At 56.2% G+C, this 19,373-nt stretch overlaps 1 protein-coding gene across 2 annotated transcripts in view; it reads left to right on the top strand.

The window, feature by feature from the left end:
* LOC140457024 (atypical kinase COQ8A, mitochondrial-like) overlaps window positions 1–18,619 on the top strand; it is a 35,119-nt gene extending 16,500 nt beyond the window's left edge. For both annotated transcript variants that reach the window (XM_072550930.1, XM_072550931.1), the window contains 8 exons: window positions 1,704–1,844; window positions 4,496–4,577; window positions 5,415–5,508; window positions 8,880–9,021; window positions 12,752–12,859; window positions 14,054–14,119; window positions 14,681–14,767; window positions 16,563–18,619. In XM_072550930.1, the coding sequence (XP_072407031.1) occupies window positions 1,704–1,844; window positions 4,496–4,577; window positions 5,415–5,508; window positions 8,880–9,021; window positions 12,752–12,859; window positions 14,054–14,119; window positions 14,681–14,767; window positions 16,563–16,862 (1,020 nt within the window). In that variant the 3' untranslated portion in view covers window positions 16,863–18,619. The remainder of the gene's footprint in view (window positions 1–1,703; window positions 1,845–4,495; window positions 4,578–5,414; window positions 5,509–8,879; window positions 9,022–12,751; window positions 12,860–14,053; window positions 14,120–14,680; window positions 14,768–16,562) is intronic.
* Window positions 18,620–19,373: the final 754 nt, after the last annotated feature.

A 19,373-nucleotide genomic window follows, 5' to 3' on the forward strand; every position in this document is an offset into this window, starting at 1 on the left:
CTCGAGACACAGACTGGGAGCACCATGTTCTCACAATTGGAGGTGTAGTGGACAGCGAGGAGGGTTACCTCAGATTACAACAGGATCTGGACCAGATGGGCCAATGGGCTGAGGAGTGGCAGATGGAGTTTAATTTAGATAAATGCAAGGTGCTGCATTTTGGGAAAGCAAATCAGAACAGGACTTATACACTTAATGGCCAAGTCCAAGGGAGTGTTGCTGAACAAAGAGACCTTGGAGTGCAGGTTCATAGCTCCTTGAAAGTGGAGTCACAGGTAGATAGGATAGTGAAGGAGGTGTTTGGTATGCTTTCCTTGATTGGTCAGAGTATTGAGTACAGGAGTTGGGAGGTCATGTTGCGGCTGTACAGAACATTGGTTAGGCCACTGTTGGAATATTGCATGCAATTCTGGTCTCCTTCCTATCGGAAAGATGTGAAACTTGAAAGGGTTCAGGAAAGATTTACAAGGATGTTTCCAGGGTTGGAGGGTTTGAGCTACAGGGAGAGGCTGAACAGGCTGGGGCTGTTTTCCCTGGAGCGTCGGAGGCTGAGGGGTGACCTCATAGAGGTTTATAAAATCATGAGGGACATGGATAGGGTAAATAGGCAAAGTCTTTTCCCTGGGGTGGGGGAGTCCAGAACTAGAGGGCATAGGTTTAGGGCGAGAGTGGAAAGATATAAAAGGGACCCAAGGGGCAACTTTTTCACCCAGAGGGTGGTACGTGTATGGAATGAGCTGCCAGAGGAAGTGGTGGAGGCTGGTACAATGACAACATCTAAAAGGCATCTGGATGGAGACAGGAATAGGAAGGGTTTGGAGGGATATGGGCCGGGTGCTGGCAGATGGGACTAGATTGGGTTGGGATATCTGGTTGGCATGGACGGGTTGGACTGAAGGGTCTGTTTCTGTGCTGTACATCTCTATGATTCTATAACTCCAGAACAGGAGCAGCTCAAGTCAAACCTGCACTGAAGCAACACTTGATACATGTAGAGGAAGCTTTACTCTGTATCTAACCCCGTGCTGTCACTGTCCTGGGGAGTGTTTGATGGGGGACAGTGTGGAGGGAGCTTTACTCTGTATCTAACCCCGTGCTGTCCTTGTCCTGGGGAGTGTTTGATGGGGGACAGTGTAGAGGGAGCTTTACTCTGTATCTAACCCCGTGCTGTCCCTGTCCTGGGGAGTGTTTGATAGGGGGGCAGTGTAGAGGGAGCTTTACTCTGTACCTAACCCCGTGCTGTCACTGTCCTGGGGAGTGTTTGATGGGGGGGCGGGGGTGGGGGGCAGTGTAGAGGGAGCTTTACTCTGTATCTAACGCTGTGCTGTCCCTGTCCTGGGGAGTGTTTGATAGGGGGACAGTGTAGAGAGAGCTTTACTCTGTATCTAACCCCGTGCTGTCACTGTCCTGGGGAGTGTTTGATGGGTCACAGTGTAGAGGAAGCTTTACTCTGTATCTAACCCCGTGCTGTCCCTGTCCTGGGGAGTGTTTGATAGGGGGACAGTGTAGAGAGAGCTTTACTCTGTATCTAACCCCGTGCTGTCCCTTTCCTGGGGAGTGTTTGATGGGAGGACAGTGTAAAGGGAGCTTTACTCTGTATCTAACCCCGTGCTGTCCCTGTCCTGGGGAGTGTTTGATGGAGGGACAGTGTAGAGGGATGTGGTGATCAGTAATATATCTCTCTCATTGTGTTCTGTCTGTAGAAAGCTCTGAAGAGTGAGCTGGGCTCCGACTGGCGAGCTAGGCTGGAGCACTTTGAGGAGCAGCCCTTTGCTGCTGCGTCCATTGGGCAGGTCCACCTGGGAAGGCTGAAGGATGGCCGGGAGGTGGCCATGAAGATCCAGGTGAGGAGGCAGCTCTGAGGGACTGAGTTGTTCTGGTGACGTGTTCATCCCCAGCCTATTCTCCCCCCACCCCCAGGGCGGCTGATCAGCTGGGGGGGTGCAGTGGGATGATCCAGGGAGAGGCTGCTTCCCCCCTTCTCCCCAACCCCAGGCCCGATTGCAAATAAACGTTGTGAAAATTCTCAGGGTAATGGGTTCATGTGGCACCTCCAACCAACATCTCTGGCTTCATGTGTGGTACTGGGTGTGAGTCCAGTTCAGCACCAAGAGCTCACCCCAGGCCCCGGGCTCCACCCTCCTCTGGGGGTGGGGGGCCTGGCTCCGCCCTCCTCTGGGGGTGGGACCTGGCTCTGCCCTCCTCTGGGGGTGGGACCTGGCTCTGCCCTCCTCTGGGGGTGGGGGAGGAACCTGGCTCCGCCCTTCTCTGGGGGGTCTGGCTCCGCCCTCCTCTGGGGGTGGGGGAGGAACCTGGCTCTGCCCTTCTCTGGGGAGTCTGGCTCCGCCCTCCTCTGGGTTGAGGGGGACCTGGCTCCGCCCTCCTCTGGGTTGAGGGGGAACTGGCTCCGCCCTCCTCCTGGGCCCCCCTGGCTCCGCCCTGCAGGCCCCTGCCTCTCATTGGGCAATCCATTTGTGACACATGTTGCTGGTACTGAGTGTTGACTGCAGATGTATTGATCATCCCATCACCTCCCTCTCCCTCCCTCCTTTTTCTCCCCCTTCTTCCCCTCTCTCTGCCTGTTGCCTCTCTCCCTCCCTCTCTCCCTAATCGCTCTTTCTCTCCCTAAACTCTCCCTCTCTCCTTAATCTCCCTCTCCCCCTAATCTCCCTCTCTCCCCCTAATCTCTCTCTCTCTCTCCCTAATCTCTCTCTCTCTCCCTAATCTCTCTCTCTCGCCCTAATCTCTCTCTCTCGCCCTAATCTCTCTCTCTCCCCTAATCTCTCTCCCCCTAATCTCTCTCTCTCCCCTAATCTCTCTCTCTCCCCCTAATCTCTCTCTCTCCCCTAATCTCTCGCTCTCTCCCTAATCTCTTGCTCTCTCTCCCCTAATCTCTCGCTCTCTCTCCCTAATCTCCCTCTCTCTCCCTAATCTCCCTCTCTCCCCCTAATCTCCCTCTCTCCCCAATCTCTCTCTCCCCCCAATCTCTGTCTCTCTCCCTAAGCTCTCGCTCTCTCTCCCTAATCTCTTGCTCTCTCTTCCTAATCTCTCTCTCCCTAATCTCTCTCTCTCTCCCTAATCTCTCTCTCTCTCTCTCCCCAATCTCCCTTTCTCCCTAATCTCTCTCTCTCCCTAATCTCTCTCTCTCCTTAATCTCTCTCTCTCCCCCAATCTCTTTTTCTCTCTCTCCCTAATCTCTCTCTCTCTCCCCCAATCTCTTTCTCTCTCTCTCTCCCTAATCTCTCTCTCTACCTAATCTCTCTCTCCCTAATCTCTCTCTAATCTCTCTCTCTCCCTAATCTCTCTCTCCCCCCAATCTCTCTCTCTCCCCCCAATCTCTCTCTCTCTCCCCCAATCTCTCTCTCCCCCCAATCTCTATCTCCCTAATCTCTCTCTCTCCCCCAATCTCTCTCTCCCCTCAATCTCTCTCTCCCCCAATCTCTCTCTCTCCCCCCAATCTCTCTCTCTCTCCCTAATCTCTCTCTCCCTAATCTCTCCCTCTCCCTTAATCTCTCTCTTTCTACCTAATCTCTTTCTCTATCTCTCTCCCTAATCTCTCTCTCCCCCTAATCTCTCTCTCCCCCTAATCTCTCTCTCCCCCTAATCTCTCTCTCCCCCTAATCTCTCTCTCCCCCTAATCTCTCTCTCGCCCTAATCTCTCTCTCTCTCCCTAATCTCTCTCTCCCTAATCTCTCTCTCCCTAATCTCTCTCTCTCCCTAATCTCTCCCTCTCCCTTAATCTCTCTCTTTCCATCTAATCTCTTTCTCTATCTCTCTCCCTAATCTCTCTCTCTCCCCTAATCTCTCTCTCCCCCCATTCTCTCTCTCTCCCCCTAATCTCTCTCTCTCTCCCTAATCTCTCTCTCCCTAATCTCTCTCTCTCTCCCCCTAATCTCTCTCTCTCTCTCCCCCCAATCTCTCTCTCTCTCTCCCAGTCTCTCTCTCTCCCCCCTCTACTCTCTCTCTCCCCCAATCTCTCTCTCTCCCTCTACTCCCTCTCCCTAATCTCTCTCTCCCTCTTCCCCAATCTCTCTCTCTCCCTAATCTCTCCGTAATCTATCTCCCCCCAACTCTCTCTCTCCCCCAATCTCTCTCTCTCCCCTAATCTCTCTCTCCCCCATTCTCTCTCTCTCCCCCTAATCTCTCTCTCTCTCCCCCCAATCTCTCTCTCTCTCTTTTCCACCCCCCGATCTCTCTCTCTCTCCCAATCTCTCTCTCTCTCTCTCTCTTTCCCCCCCATCTCTCTCTCTCTCTCCCAATCTCTCTCTCTCTCTCTCTCTTCCCCCCCACCCCCATCTCTCTCTCTCTCTCTCCCCAATCTCTCTCTCTCTCTCTTGCTCTCTCTCCCCCAATCTCTCTCTCTCTCTCTCTCTCTCTCTTCCCCCCCCCACCCCAATCTCTCTCTCTCTCTCCTCCAATCTCTCTCTCCCCCAATCTCTCTCTCTCTCTCTCTCTCTCTTTCCCCCCCACCCCCATCTCTCTGTCTGTCCCACAGTATCCCGGTGTTGCCCAGAGCATCGACAGTGACCTCCGTAACCTGACTGCCCTTCTCAACATGAGCAACGCTCTCCCTGCAGGTAAGGCTCCCTCAACACCTACCCTCACTCACAGGTTAGGCTCCCTCCCATGTGCAGGTAAGGCTCTCTCGTCGAGTCAGGAGGGTGAGGGAACACTCCCCACTTGCCCCTGGTTGGGTGGCAGCTCCAACAACACTCGAGAAGCTCGACCCCATCCAGGGACAAAGCAGCCCCCACTCGATTGGCCCCACACCCCCTCCCTCCACCCCCCGACGCTCAGTCGCAGCAGTGTGTCCCATCTACAAGACGCACTGCAGCAACTCCCCGAGGCTCCTCAGGCAGCACCTTCCAAACCCACCACCATCTGGAAGGACAAGGGGCAGCAGATACATGGGAATACCACCCCCCTCCCCTGCAAGTTCCCACTGCTCCCCATCCCGACTTGGGAATATATCGGCCGTTCCTTGGGTCAGAATCCTGGAACGCCCTCCCCCAGGGCATTGTGGGTCTAACCCACAGCACACATGGGCTGCAACGGTTCAAGATGGTAGCTCACCCCCCCCCCCCCCGCCCCACCTTCTCTAGGGGGGCAACTAGGGATGGGCGCTAAATGCTGGGCCCACGAGTGAGTGGTAAAGATAAAGTCCCGCCCAATCCTGTGTGTGTGAGTTATTGATGGAAATGCCAGCCAAGATATTCAACCAGGATAATCTCGGTCTTGTGCCAGGGAGTGGATCTCCGATGGTGAAGAAGCTAGAATTATTTCCTCTCTCAGACCCCCGGGCCCTGCGGGTACTTGGCGGTGAGATGGCGTCGCTACAGCGTGTTGTTGTTGTAGTACTCGGTCAGTGAGTGTGGTGTGAGGGTGACCCTGTCCCTGTCCTGCCCCTCCTACAGGACTGTTCCCAGAACACGCCGTCAAGGTGATGAGCCAGGAACTGCTGCTGGAGTGTGACTACCGAAGGGAGGCTGCATCCACCAGGAGGTTCAAGTGAGTGAGACACCGAGAGAGAGAGAGAGAGAGAGAGAGAGAGAGAGAGAGAGAGACCATCGCTCACCTCCCCCCCCCTTCCCGGTCCCTCTCCCTCTCCCTCTCCCCGGTCCCTCTCCCTGGTCCCTGTCCCTCTCCCTCTCCCTCTCCCTGGTCTCTGTCCCTCTCCCTCTCCCTGGTCTCTGTCCCTCTCCTGATCCCTCTCCCCCTCCCCGGTCCCTCTCCCTGGTCCCTGTCCCTCTCCCTCTCCCTCTCCCTGGGCCCTCACCCTCTCCCTGGTCCCTGTCCCTCTCCCTCTCCCTCTCCCTGGTCCCTGTCCCTCTCCCTCTCCCTCTCCCTGGGCCCTCTCCTGATCCCTCTCCCCCTCCCCGGTCCCTCTCCCTGGTCCCTCTCCCTGTCCCTGATCCCTCTCCCTGTCCCTGTCCCTCTCCCTCACCCTCTCCCTGGTCCCTGTCCCTCTCCCTCTCCCTGGGCCCTCTCCTGATCCCTCTCCCCCTCCCCGGTCCCTCTCCCCGGTCCCTCTCCCTGTCCCTGATCCCTCTCCCTCACCCTCTCCCTGGTCCCTGTCCCTGGTCCCTGTCCCTGGTCCCTCTCCCTCTCCCTGGTCCCTGTCCCTGGTCCCTGTCCCTGGTCCCTCTCCCTGTCCCTGGTCCCTGTCCCTGGTCCCTCTCCCTCTCCCTGGTCCCTGTCCCTGGTCCCTCTCCCTCTCCCTGGTCTCTGTCCCTCTCCTGGTCCCTCTCCCTGGTCTCTGTCCCTCTCCTGGTCCCTCTCCCTGGTCTCTGTCCCTCTCCCTGGTCCCTCTCCCTGGTCCCTCTCCCTCTCCCTGGTCCCTCTCCCTGGTCCCTCTCCCTCTCCCTGGTCCCTCTCCCTCTCCCTGGTCCCTCTCCCTGGTCCCTCTCCCTGGTCTCTGTCCCTCTCCCTGGTCCCTCTCCCTCTCCCTGTTCCCTGGTCCCTCTCCCTCTCCCTGGTCCCTCTCCCTCTCCCTGATCCCTCTCCCTGTCCCTGGTCCCTCTCCCTGTCCCTCTCCCTGTCCCTCTCCCTGGTCCCTCTCCCTCACCTTGGTCCCTCTCCCTGGTCCCTCTCCCTCTCCCTCTCCCTGTCCCTGGTTCCTCTCCCTGTCCCTCTCCCTGGGCCCTGTCCCTCTCCCTGTCCCTCTCCCTGTCCCTCTCCCTGTCCCTCTCCCTGGTCTCTGTCCCTCTCCCTGGTCTCTGTCCCTCTCCCTGGTCCCTCTCCCTGGTCTCTGTCCCTCTCCCTGTCCCTCTCCCTGGGCCCTGTCCCTCTCCCTGTCCCTCTCCCTGGTCTCTGTCCCTCTCCCTGGTCCCTCTCCCTCTCCCTGGTCCCTCTCCCTGGTCTCTGTCCCTCTCCTGGTCCCTCTCCTGGTCCCTCTCCCTGGTCCTCTTCCTCACCTTGGTCCCTCTCCCTCTCCCTGGTCCCTGTCCCTGGTCCCTCTCCCTCTCCCTGGTCTCTGACCCTCTCCTGGTCCCTCTCCCTGGTCTCTGTCCCTCTCCTGGTCCCTCTCCCTGGTCTCTGTCCCTCTCCCTGGTCCCTCTCCTGGTCCCTCTCCCTGGTCTCTGTCCCTCTCCCTGGTCCCTCTCCTGGTCCCTCTCCCTGGTCTCTGTCCCTCTCCCTGGTCCCTCTCCTGGTCCCTCTCCCTGGTCTCTGTCCCTCTCCTGGTCCCTCTCCTGGTCCCTCTCCCTGGTCTCTGTCCCTCTCCCTGGTCCCTCTCCCTGGTCCCTCTCCCTCTCCCTCTCCCTCTCCCTGTTCCCTGGTCCCTCTCCCTGTTCCCTGGTCCCTCTCCCTCTCCCTGTTCCCTGGTCCCTCTCCCTGGTCCCTCTCCCTCTCCCTGGTCCCTCTCCCTCTCCCTGGTCTCTGTCCCTCTCCCTGGTCTCTGTCCCTCTCCCTCTCCCTGGTCCCTCTCCTGGTCCCTCTCCCTGGTCCCTCTCCCTCTCCCTGGTCTCTGTCCCTCTCCCTGTTCCCTGGTCCCTCTCCCTGGTCCCTCTCCCTCTCCCTCTCCCTGTTCCCTGGTCCCTCTCCCTGTTCCCTGGTCCCTCTCCCTCTCCCTCTCCCTGTTCCCTGGTCCCTCTCCCTGGTCCCTCTCCCTCTCCCTGGTCTCTGTCCCTCTCCCTGGTCTCTGTCCCTCTCCCTGGTCTCTGTCCCTCTCCCTGTTCCCTGGTCCCTCTCCCTGGTCCCTCTCCCTCTCCCTGGTCCCTCTCCCTCTCCCTGGTCTCTGTCCCTCTCCTGGTCCCTCTCCCTGGTCTCTGTCCCTCTCCTGGTCCCTCTCCCTGGTCCCTCTCCCTGGTCTCTGTCCCTCTCCTGGTCCCTCTCCCTGGTCCCTCTCCCTCTCCTTGGTCTCAGTCCCTCTCCCTGTTCCCTGGTCCCTCTCCCTCTCCCTCTCCCTGTTCCCTGGTCCCTCTCCCTGTTCCCTGGTCCCTCTCCCTCTCCCTGGTCCCTCTCCCTCTCCCTGGTCCCTCTCCCTCTCCCTGGTCCCTCTCCCTCTCCCTGGTCCCTCTCCCTCTCCCTGGTCCCTCTCCCTGTTCCCTGGTCCCTCTCCCTCACCTTGGTCCCTCTCCCTCTCCCTCTCCCTGTTCCCTGGTCCCTCTCCCTCTCCCTGGTCCCTCTCCCTCTCCCTGGTCCCTCTCCCTCTCCCTGGTCCCTCTCCCTCTCCCTGGTCCCTCTCCCTCTCCCTGGTCCCTCTCCCTGTTCCCTGGTCCCTCTCCCTCACCTTGGTCCCTCTCCCTCTCCCTCTCCCTGTTCCCTGGTCCCTCTCCCTCTCCCTGGTCCCTCTCCCTCTCCCTGGTCCCTCTCCCTCTCCCTGGTCCCTCTCCCTGTTCCCTGGTCCCTCTCCCTCACCTTGGTCCCTCTCCCTCTCCCTCTCCCTGTTCCCTGGTCCCTCTCCCTCTCCCTGGTCCCTCTCCCTCTCCCTGGTCCCTTTTGCCCCCATCCCCTGCGCCCCCCCCCAGTTCCTCGTGCTCACGGTACACTCTGACACACTCTCTGCTTAGTCCAGGCAATGGACAAGTCTAACTCCTCAGCGCCATCACTGAATGGTCCTGTGTTTCCGAGCACTGCCTGTGTGTGGTGTGTGTTTTGAGTGTGCACGTGTGCATTAGTGTTTGTAAGTGTTTGGGCGCGTGTGTTTACATGTGTGCGTCTGTGTGTATTCCTGTTCGATGTCCATGTGTTGGCGAGAGTGGGCGGAGGTAGACAGGGTGTGGGTCTGTGTGCCAGTGGGCACTGTAGTCCTCTCACCCTGTACCCTCACAGCCACACTCGGCCCATGCCACAGTCCCTCGATTGGCAAGGCCCCGGGTAACTGGGCAGAGGCCCCCCCCTTTGACCCCTGACCTCTGACCGGCCACTGTCTCCTGCAGGGAACTGCTGCTGGACGAACCCTACTTCAATGTTCCATCTGTCATCGATGAGCTCAGCAGTAAGAGGGTACTGACCACTGAGCTGGTCCCTGGCTTCCCCCTCGATAAAGCCGAAGCCCTGGATCAAGAGACCAGGAATGAGGTAAAGGAAGATCCCACAAAGGCGGGAGAGCGCAGCTGCACGTTGTGGCTGGACAGGACATTGAATTTATTGTCCCATGTGCAGAGGCACAGGGAAAAACTCTGTCTTGCGAGCAATCCAGGCAGATCACGGAGTTAAGTCGCATAGATCATAAACACAGACTTTGGTTAGGCCCACTGTTGGAATACTGCATCCAATTCTGGTCTCCTTCCTATCGGAAAGATGTTGTGAAACTTGAAAGGGTTCAGAAAAGATTTACAAGGATGTTGCCGGGGTTGGAGGGTTTGAGCTACAGGGAGAGGCTGAACAGGCTGAAGCTGTTTCCCCTGGAGCGTCGGAGGCTGAGGGGTGACCTTATAGAGGTTTACAAAATCATGAGGGGCATGGATAGGGTAAATAGGCAAAGTATTTTCCCTGGGGTGGGGGAGTCCAGAACTAGAGGGGCATAGGTTTAGGGTGAGAGGGGAAAGGTATAAAAGAGACCTAAGGGGCAACTTTTTCACGCAGAGGGTGGTACGTGTATGGAATGAGCTTCCAGAGGAAGTGGTGGAGGCTGGTACAATGACAACATTTAAGAGGCATTTGGATGGGGACATGGATAGGAAGGGTGTAGAGGGATATGGGCCGGGTGCTGGCAGGTGGGACTAGATTGGGTTGGGATATCTGGTTGGCATGGACGGGTTGGACCGAAGGGTCTGTTTCCATGCTGTACATCTCTATGACTCTATGGTCAGTATGGAGGAGTGGGGCCGAAGGGCCTGTTTCCGTTCTGTCCAGCTCTGTGGCTATAGGAACACAGGAGGACGTGGTCTGCATCCTATAGCTTAGAATGGACCCCACACAAGATGGCCATTTGGCCTATCGTAAGCCATCCCCAATCCCCTTCCCTGTATCCTTCCACCCCTTACCCCCTCACTCATTCAATTCCCTTTCCGAATGTTCCACGTGGATCTGCCCCCAACCCCACCCCACCCCTCTTCCCCGTTAACCTTTGACGTCTCCTCCCCCCGGCCCCACCACCACCTGTCAATTGAAAATCTGTCTGTCGTGACCTTGGGTGTAATTGATAAACCCCTTTCCTGAACGCCCCCCACTCCCTCAGGCAAGAGATTTCCTTGGGACCTGGACCGTCCGAGAGAAGCAATTCCTCCTCATCGGTAAGTCTTAAACGGGAGAACCCGCCCCCACCCCGTCTCCGAGAGCCTGCTCCCCCCACCTCACACCCCACCCCAACTCTAGATTCCCACCCCCACCCCCTCCCCAACTCCTCAGTACCTCTGCTGCCGAAATCTCCTGCATTTCAATGGGACTCTGACAGCTCCAGGCTCAAAGCCCCCCCCCCCCCCCCACCCCAACATTCACTTCTCAGTGAGGCTAGATCTTTCACCCCAGGGACCAAGCTCATCTGCTCTCCAACCCCAGTAGATCCCTTTGATATTCCAGGAGATCAAAACTCTAGAGGAGAGGTCGGACGGGGGTTTCACCAGTGCTCCTGTGCAGTGGTAGCGATGGATCCCTCCACTTAGACTCTGGCAATAAAGACAGTGACACCTCTGGTCACCCCTTGAGGGAGGGGAAGGATGGTGGTGGCTTTGGAGGGGGTTGCAAAGGAGGTTTCTCAGGACTATGCCTGGATCGGACTTTACGAGCTACAGGGAGAGGCTGGATCAACCTGGATTGTTTTCCCGGTTAGAAGCCTCCAAGACTATGAGAGAACACAGAACCTTCCAGCACAGTACAGGCCCTTCGGCCTTCGATGTTGCGCCAACCCGTGAAACCAATCTGAAGCCCATCTAACCTACACTATTCCATTATCATCCATATGTTTATCCAATGACCATTTAAATGCCCTTAAAGTTGGCGAGTCCACTACTGTTGCAGGCAGTGCGTTCCACGCCCCTCCTACTCTCTGAGTAAAGAAACTACCTCCGACATCTGTCCTATATCTATCACCCCTCAATTTGAAGCTCTGTCCCCTTGTGTTAGCCATCACCATCTGAGGAAAAAGGCTCTCCCTGTCCACCCGATCTAACCCTCTGATTATTTTATTTGTCTCACATAAGTCACCTCTCAACCTTCTCTCTAACGAAAACAGCCTCAAGTCCCTCAGCCTTTCCTCATCAGGCCTTCCCTCCGTACCAGGCAACATCCTAGTAAAAATTCCTCTGAACCCTTTCCAAAGCTTCCATATCCTCCCTATAATACGATGACCAGGACTGGACGCAATACTCCAAGTGCGGCCGCACCAGAGTTTTGTACAGCTGCAGCATGACCTCATGGTTCCGGAACTCAATCCCTCTCCCAGTAAAAGCTAACACACCGTACGCCTTCTTAAACGACCCTGGGTGGCGACTTTCAGGGGTGGGAGGTATGGAAATGGTGGGCAGTCTGTCCCTGGGGTTGGAAATGTCAAATACTAAGGGGGCGAGGGTTTAAGGTGGTGGGGGGAGGTTTAAAGGAGATGTGTGAGGAAAAATGGGTGGTATGTGACTGGAATGTGCTGCCAGGGGTAATAACCACCTGTAAGAGGTATGTAGACAGAGATGTGAACAGGCAGGGAACAGAGGGAAGTGCTGCAGATGGGATTTGTTTTAGATTTGCATCATGGTTGGCACAGACTCGATGTGGTTGAACGTTCTGATACAATTTTCTCTTCAATCACTTGCCATACCCATGGACTTACTTCCTGTCATTGGGATATCCCATACCACCATATGCTACTGACGTTTCCACCACCTACAAACCCACCAGTTCCCTCCCCACCCCTTTCCGTGTTCCGCAAAGACCGTTCCCTCCGTGACCTGGTCAGGTCCACCCACCCCCCTACGACCCACCCTCCCATCCTGGCACCTTCCCCTGCCACCGCAGGAACTGTAAAACCTGTGCCCACACCTCCTCCCTCACCTCTATCCAAGGCCCTAAAGGAGCCTTCCACATCCATCAAAGTTTTACTTGCACATCCACCAATATCATTTATTGTATCCGTTGCTCCCGATGTGGTCTCCTCTACATTGGGGAGACTGGATGCCTCCTAGTAGAGCGCTTTAGGGAACATCTCCGAGACACCCGCACCAATCAACCCCACCGCCCCGTGGCCCAACATTTCAACTCCCCCTCCCACTCTGCCGAGGACATGGAGGTCCTGGGCCTCCTTCACCGCCACTCCCTCACCACCAGACGCCTGGAGGAAAAATGCCTCATCTTCCACCTCGGAACCCTTCAACCCCAGGGCATCAATGTGGACTTCACCAGTTTCCTCATTTCCCCTTCCCCCACCTCACCCCAGTTCCAACCTTCCAGCTCAGCACTGTCCCCATGACTTGTCCTACCTGCCTATCTCCTTTTCCACCTATCCACTCCAGCCTCCTCCCTGACCTATCACCTTCATCCCCACCTCCATCCACCTACTGCACTCTCCGCTACCTTCTCCCCAGCCCCACCCCCCCCCCCCCCCTCCCGTTTATCTCTCCACCCCCGAGGCTCCCTGCCTAGTGAAGGGCTATTGCCTGAAGCGTTGACTTTCCTGCTGCTCGGATACTGTGTGCTTTTCCAGCACCACGCTCTCAACTACGGCTTTCCACACTCTGTCGCGCTCCATTTAAACCAAGTTCCTGCGTTTCGTGCTGAAGTTCATGCTGTACTGTTTTTTATTTTGGTCAACCCGTTCGAGTGCCCTTGCCCTTTCAGAGCAGTGTGTTTAACCTGTCGGCCTGTCCCTGTCTCTGTACAGATTTGTGCCAACATCCTGAGGCTGTGCTTGCGAGAGCTGTTTGAGTTTAGGTACATGCAGACTGACCCCAACTGGTCCAATTTCTTCTTTGACCCAGACAGTCGGAAGGTATGTACCCGTGCTGATCAGCCCAGTGCCATCTGAAGGGTGGGTAGGGTGCCGCAGACTCTTCGAAGACTTGTTATTCATCCCTGGCACCGTTGGATGTTTCCCTTCCTCGGGGACCCCTGTTAAAGAGGGAGTCTCTCCCTCGGGGACCCCTGTTACAGAGGGAGTCTCTCCCTCAGGGACCCCTGTTAAAGAGGGAGTCTCTCCCTCGGGGACCCCTGTTACAGAGGGAGTCTCTCCCTCATAGACCCCTGTTAAAGGGGGAGTCTCTCCCTCGGGGACCCCTGTTAAAGAGGGAGTCTCTCCCTCAGAGGGACCCCTGTTAAAGGGGGAGTCTCTCCCTCGGGGACCCCTGTTACAGAGGGAGTCTCTCCCTCGGGGACCCCTGTTAAAGAGGGAGTCTCTCCCTCAGAGGGACCCCTGTTAAAGGGGGAGTCTCTCCCTCGGGGACCCCTGTTACAGAGGGAGTCTCTCCCTCGGGGACCCCTGTTAAAGAGGGAGTCTCTCCCTCGGGGACCCCTGTTAAAGAGGGAGTCTCTCCCTCAGGGACCCCTGTTAAAGAGGGAGTCTCTCCCTCGAGGACCCCTGTTAAAGAGGGAGTCTCTCCCTCAGGGACCCCTGTTAAAGAGGGAGTCTCTCCCTCAGGGACCCCTGTTACAGAGGGAGTCTCCCCCTCGGGGACCCCTGTTAAAGGGGGAGTCTCTCCCTCGGGGATCCCTGTTAAAGAGGGAGTCTCTCCCTCGGGGACCCGTGTTAAAGAGGGAGTCTCTCCCTCGGGGACCCCTGTTAAAGGGGGAGTCTCTCCCTCAGAGGGACCCCTGTTAAAGAGGGAGTCTCTCCCTCAGAGGGACCCCTGTTAAAGAGGGAGTCTCTCCCTCGGGGACCCCTGTTAAAGAGGAAGTCTCTCCCTCGGGGACCCCTGTTAAAGGGGGTGTCTCTCCCTCGGGGACCCCTGTTAAAGGGGGTGTCTCTCCCTCGGGGACCCCTGTTCTTTATCTCAGGAAAGCTCCCTATCGGTGGGGTTGAGGGCGTAGTAGCTGGGGGCATCTCTAAGGACTGGGTTTATGAAGCTCCCTATAACAGTAACTCCCTTCCTCCTGCTGCTGAGTTGCGTCAGACTGACAGAGTGAGAGAATATGAGCCTTCCGTGAAAATCGATGATACAATGGTTTGCTCTGTGTCTGATCTCTCAAGGTTTCCCTGCTGGACTTTGGAGCGACGCGGGAGTTTGACAGCTCATTTACAGATGAGTACATTGAGGTACGGTCTACCGAACCGTCTCCATGGATTGGCCGAAATCCATCGGCATGGTAACGGCCATAGTAACCGGCACTAAATTATGAACATTGTATTGGTCTGTAAACCCTCATTATCAGAGGATGGTCACAAATGGCTCTTCGATGGTGGGAATCTATGACAAATGTCACCTTGTAATTGGACAGCACAAGCTGAACCAGCCGGAGTGTGCTGACAATAAGGACAACACCCATTCAGTGAGGACAGTGTAGAGGGAGCTTTACTCTGTATCTAACCCCGTGCTGTTGGTGTCCTGGGGAGTGTTTGATGGGGGGGACAGTGTAGAGGGAGCTTTACTCTGTATCTAACCCCGTGCTGTCCCTGTCCTGGGGAGTGTTTGATGGGGGACAGTGTAGAGGGAGCTTTACTCTGTATCTAACCCCGTGCTGTCCCTGTCCTGGGGAGTGTTTGATGGGGGACAGGGAGCTTTACTTCCAGGTAAAGTGGGAGTGGGTTTGGATGTTGGTTCTGTCGGAGGTGGAGCTGCTTCCTGACTAACCAAAGATTTCTCGGTTATTTGTCCAGGTCATCCGATCGGCAGCAGAGCGCGACAGAGAGACCGTCCTGAAAAAATCCATTCGGCTGAAGTTCCTGACCGGCTTGGAAACAAAGGTGAGGCGTGAAAGTGGGAGCTCAGAGAACCAGGCCTAGAGCTGAATCCGGAGTGGAATTGTGTGGCTCCGTTCCCAATCCAGATCCGACCTTGCTCGGGGGCAGAGTCGGACCGGGATCTGGTCTATTTTGCGTCGGTGAATAGTGGACTCTTGAGTGGGTTCATGGGCATCACGGTGGCTCAGTGGTTAGCACTGCTGCCTCACGGCACCAGGGACCCGGGTTCGATCCCACCCTCGGGTGACTGCGTGGAGTTTGCACGTTCTCCCCCCGTGTCTGTGTGGGGTTTCCTCCGGGTGCTCCGGTTTCCTCCCACAGTCCAAAGATGTGCAGGTTAGGGTGGATTGGCCATGCTAAATTGTCCCATAGTGCCCAGGGATGTGCAGGTTAGGGTGGATTGGCCATGCTAAATTGTCCCATAGTGCCCAGGGATGTACAGGTTAGGGTGGATTGGCCGTGCTAAATTGTCCCATAGTGCCCAGGGATGTGCAGGTTAGGGTGGATTGGCCGTGCTAAATTGTCCCATAGTGCCCAGGGATGTGCAGGTCAAGGTGGATTGGCCGTGCTAAATTGTCCCATAGTGCCCAGGGATGTGCAGGTCAAGGTGGATTGGCCGTGCTAAATTGTCCCATAGTGCCCAGGGATGTGCAGGTTAGGGTGGATTGGCCGTGCTAAATTGTCCCATAGTGCCCAGGGATGTGCAGGTTAGGGTGGATTGGCCGTGCTAAATTGTCCCATAGTGCCCAGGGATGTGCAGGTTAGGGTGGATTGGCCATGCTAAATTGTCCCATAGTGCCCAGGGATGTGCAGGTTAGGGTGGATTGGCCGTGCTAAATTGTCCCATAGTGCCCAGGGATGTGCAGGTTAGGGTGGATTGGCCGTGCTAAATTGTCCCATAGTATCCAGGGATGTGCAGGTTAGGGTGGATTGGCCGTGCTAAATTGTCCCATAGTGCCCAGGGAGGTGCAGGTTAGGGTGGATTGGCCGTGCTAAATTGTCCCATAGTGCCCAGGGATGTGCAGGTCAGGGTGGATTGGCCGTGCTAAATTGTCCCATAGTATCCAGGGATGTGCAGGTTAGGGTGGATTGGCCGTGCTAAATTGTCCCGTAGTGCCCAGGGATGTGCAGGTTAGGGTGGATTGGCCGTGCTAAATTGTCCCATCGTGCCCAGGGATGTGCAGGTTAGGGTGGATTGGCCGTGCTAAATTGTCCCATAGTGCCCAGAGATGTGCAGGTTAGGGGTGGATTGGCCGTGCTAAATTGTCCCATAGTGCCCAGGGATGTGCAGGTTAGGGTGGATTGGCCGTGCTAAATTGTCCCACAGCGTCCAGGGATGTGCAGGTTAGGGTGGATTGGCCGTGCTAAATTGTCCCATAGTGTCCAGGGATGTGCAGGTTAGGGTGGATTGGCCGTGCTAAATTGTCCCATAGTGTCCAGGGATGTGCAGGTTAGGGTGGATTGGCCGTGCTAAATTGCCCCATAGTGCCCAGGGATGTGTAGGTTAGGGTGGATTGGCCGTGCTAAATTGCCCCATAGTGCCCAGGGATGTGTAGGTTAGGGTGGATTGGCCATGGGGCAATGTAGAGTCATCGGGCAGGGGGAATGTGTCTGGGGGGTTACTCTTGGGAGGGTCGGTTTTTAATTGTTGGGCCAAATGGCCTGTTTCCACACTATCGGGATTCTATGCTTCTTGAGCCTGAGTCGGGTATTGGGTGGAACAGATGATGGGTGGGGTGGACCAATTGGAGCTCAGTATTGTCTCCTGACCTGCCTCCTGGTGGCCATCTCCCAACAGGTCATGAGGGAGGCCCACATTGAGGCGGTGATGATCCTGGGTGAGGCGTTCTCCTCCTCCCTGCCATTCGACTTTGGCTGCCAGACCACCACACAGCGCATCCATGACATCCTTCCCATCATGCTTCGCCACCGCCTGACTCCGCCCCCTGAGGAGACGTACTCGCTTCACCGCAAGATGGCGGGCACCTTCCTGATCTGCTCGAGGCTCAAGGCTCAGCTTCCCTGCCAACCCATGTTTGAGGAGGCCTACGACCAGTACTGGAGGAAGTCCTGTGGGTGGCGGGAGGTTGGAGGTTAACCGGGAGGTGGGGGTGGGGGAGGTGGGTCAACGAGTGCCCAACGCCACCTCCCCTCCAAACATGGCTCTGTCCCAATTCCTGTGACGGTCTGCCCCACTCCCCCATCTGCCTCCCCCACCCCTTGATCTCCCATCGCAGTCCCACCTGGACTGTGCTGCCTTGATGTGGGGTCATGCCAAGGGTTCCATCGCTTTTGCGAAAGGGGATTGCATCCCTTAATCCGTGCTGTCCCCCAACCTCCCCACCCGATGCCACTTGTTGCCTGCGGGCTGGGCATATGTGCGTTGGCAAGGGTGTGAGGGGTGAACGACACGCAGTGACGCGCCGTGTCATCGCCTCTCGTATTTCGGTTACCCACATACAGTCCCACGTCCGATCGGCACACCTCGCAGATATCGGCAATGGGAGCCAGGGTGATCCATTGGGATAGAGTACAATGGGAGGAGTTTAGGTCCATTGGGCTTATGTACAATGGGAGGGAATGAGAAAGGGGTTTGGGTCCATTGGGATTGTGTATAATGGGAGGGATTGGGAAGGGGTTTGGGTCCATTGGGATTGTGTACAATGGGAGGGATTGGGAAAGGGGTTTGGGTCCATTGGGATTGTGTACAATGGGAGGGATTGGGAAAGGGGTTTGAGTCCATTGGGATTGTGTACAATGGGAGGGATTGGGAAAGGGGTTTGGGTCCATTGGGATTGTGTACAATGGGAGGGAATGGGAAGGGGTTTGAGTCCATTGGGATTGTGTACAATGGGAGGGAATGGGAAGGGGTTTGAGTCCATTGGGATTGTGTACAATGGGAGGGAACGGGAAAGGGTATGTTCCTGTTAGGTCTCTCTCTGCCCTGGCCCTGTCTTGCTTGTGTAGCTGCGACAGTGTCTATTGGCGCCTGCGTGGGCGTTCTGGTTTGGGGGGGAAAGGTTATCGGTAAGAGACCTTTGGGGAACTCGTCAAACCCCTGAGTGTCGTCTGAGTGAGGGGCCAATCAGAGAGGGAGCCCCCTGATGCATCGACATATTTCCGTCTCCCAGGGGAGGACCCATCTGTGATGGCAGCCTCTGTCCTGACTATACAGTCAGGTCAAAGGTCAAACGTCTACAGCTGGAGGATGCTGGGAAGGTGGCACTCCCTGCCTGAGAGGGTGGGAGAGCCACCAAATTTCCCCACCCCGCCAATCACGGAGAAGGATTTTGAGGCCGAACGTTGAGAAGTGGGATTGTCGGGATCAGAGCGGGGAAAGGAAGCGAGTCCCAATCTTCGGACTTGCCCATGCCCAACCCCCAAAACTGTGTGCCTCAAGGCCCTGAGGGGGGGCAGAATCAGCCTGATGCCCACACCAGGATACTTGGGGGGATGTGTGGTCCGAAACCCGCCCTCCTGAACCAGCGCCCTTTTAGACCCTCCCACCCCAGTAACGATCATCTGCAATGATATTGTGGGGAGGTGGGGGGGGGGGGGGCGTTGGTGGTGGGGGGGGGTCCAGAGACCTGCAGGGAGATCGAGCGATGGGTGAATCATTTCACCCCCCCACCCCACCCCCTCACCCCCCCACCCACCCACCCACCCAGGTCTGTTCCACTCAGTAAGGTTTATAATTTACACAAACCGGGGACCGAACAAGCGATGGCCAACCTGAGACACACCCTTCGCAGCCTCCCTTCTACCCAAGGCCTACCACAGGGTCAATCGGGTTCATCATGTGACTATTTGGTTGGGCTGTTGAATCATCCTGTTGTAATAAATTACCACGAGTCACCTTGATCTCAGTTCCTTTGTTGAGGAGGTTTGAACAATTTGAAACTTCATTACTTGAAGCAACCTTCAAGTTAACTCTTAGAATCCAACTTCCCTGTTAACCATGAATGGTGAAATATAGCCACAATTCCAACAATTGTTACGGAAGTTTCCACCTTGTACAATGTTGTTCTGCTGCTGAATGCTTTTGTGATATTTTTTCTCTTCTTTCAAGTTTTTGGCTTGATATTATCAACAGGCTCTTTCATTCCCCCCCCCCCACACCTCCCCACCTCCCCGGCATCGATTAGGCCTCCTGTCTGCTGCTTCTTATCAGAAGCAGCTCCCAGGTTCCCTGTCACATTCAGGGTTAGATGTCTCAGACTACCTACAGTGTGGAAACAGGCCATTTGGCCCAACAAGTCTACACTGACCCTGGGAAGAGTATCCCACCCTAACCCTATCCCCAACCCTATTACTCTACATTTATCCCTAACTAACATATCCCCTAAACACTATGGCCAATCCACCCTAACCTGCACATCCCTGGGCACTATGGGGCAATTTAGCACGGCCAATCCACCCTAACCTGTACATCCCTGGGCACTATGGGACAATTTAACACGGCCAATCCACCCTAACCTGCACATCCCTGGGCACTATAGGACAATTTAGCACGGCCAATCCACCCTAACCTGCACATCTCTGGGCACTATGGGACAATTTAGCACGGCCAATCCACCCTAACCTGCACATCCCTGGGCACTATGGGACA

Source organism: Chiloscyllium punctatum, chromosome 31 (assembly GCF_047496795.1).
Source record: "Chiloscyllium punctatum isolate Juve2018m chromosome 31, sChiPun1.3, whole genome shotgun sequence".
Classification (NCBI taxonomy): domain Eukaryota; kingdom Metazoa; phylum Chordata; class Chondrichthyes; order Orectolobiformes; family Hemiscylliidae; genus Chiloscyllium; species Chiloscyllium punctatum.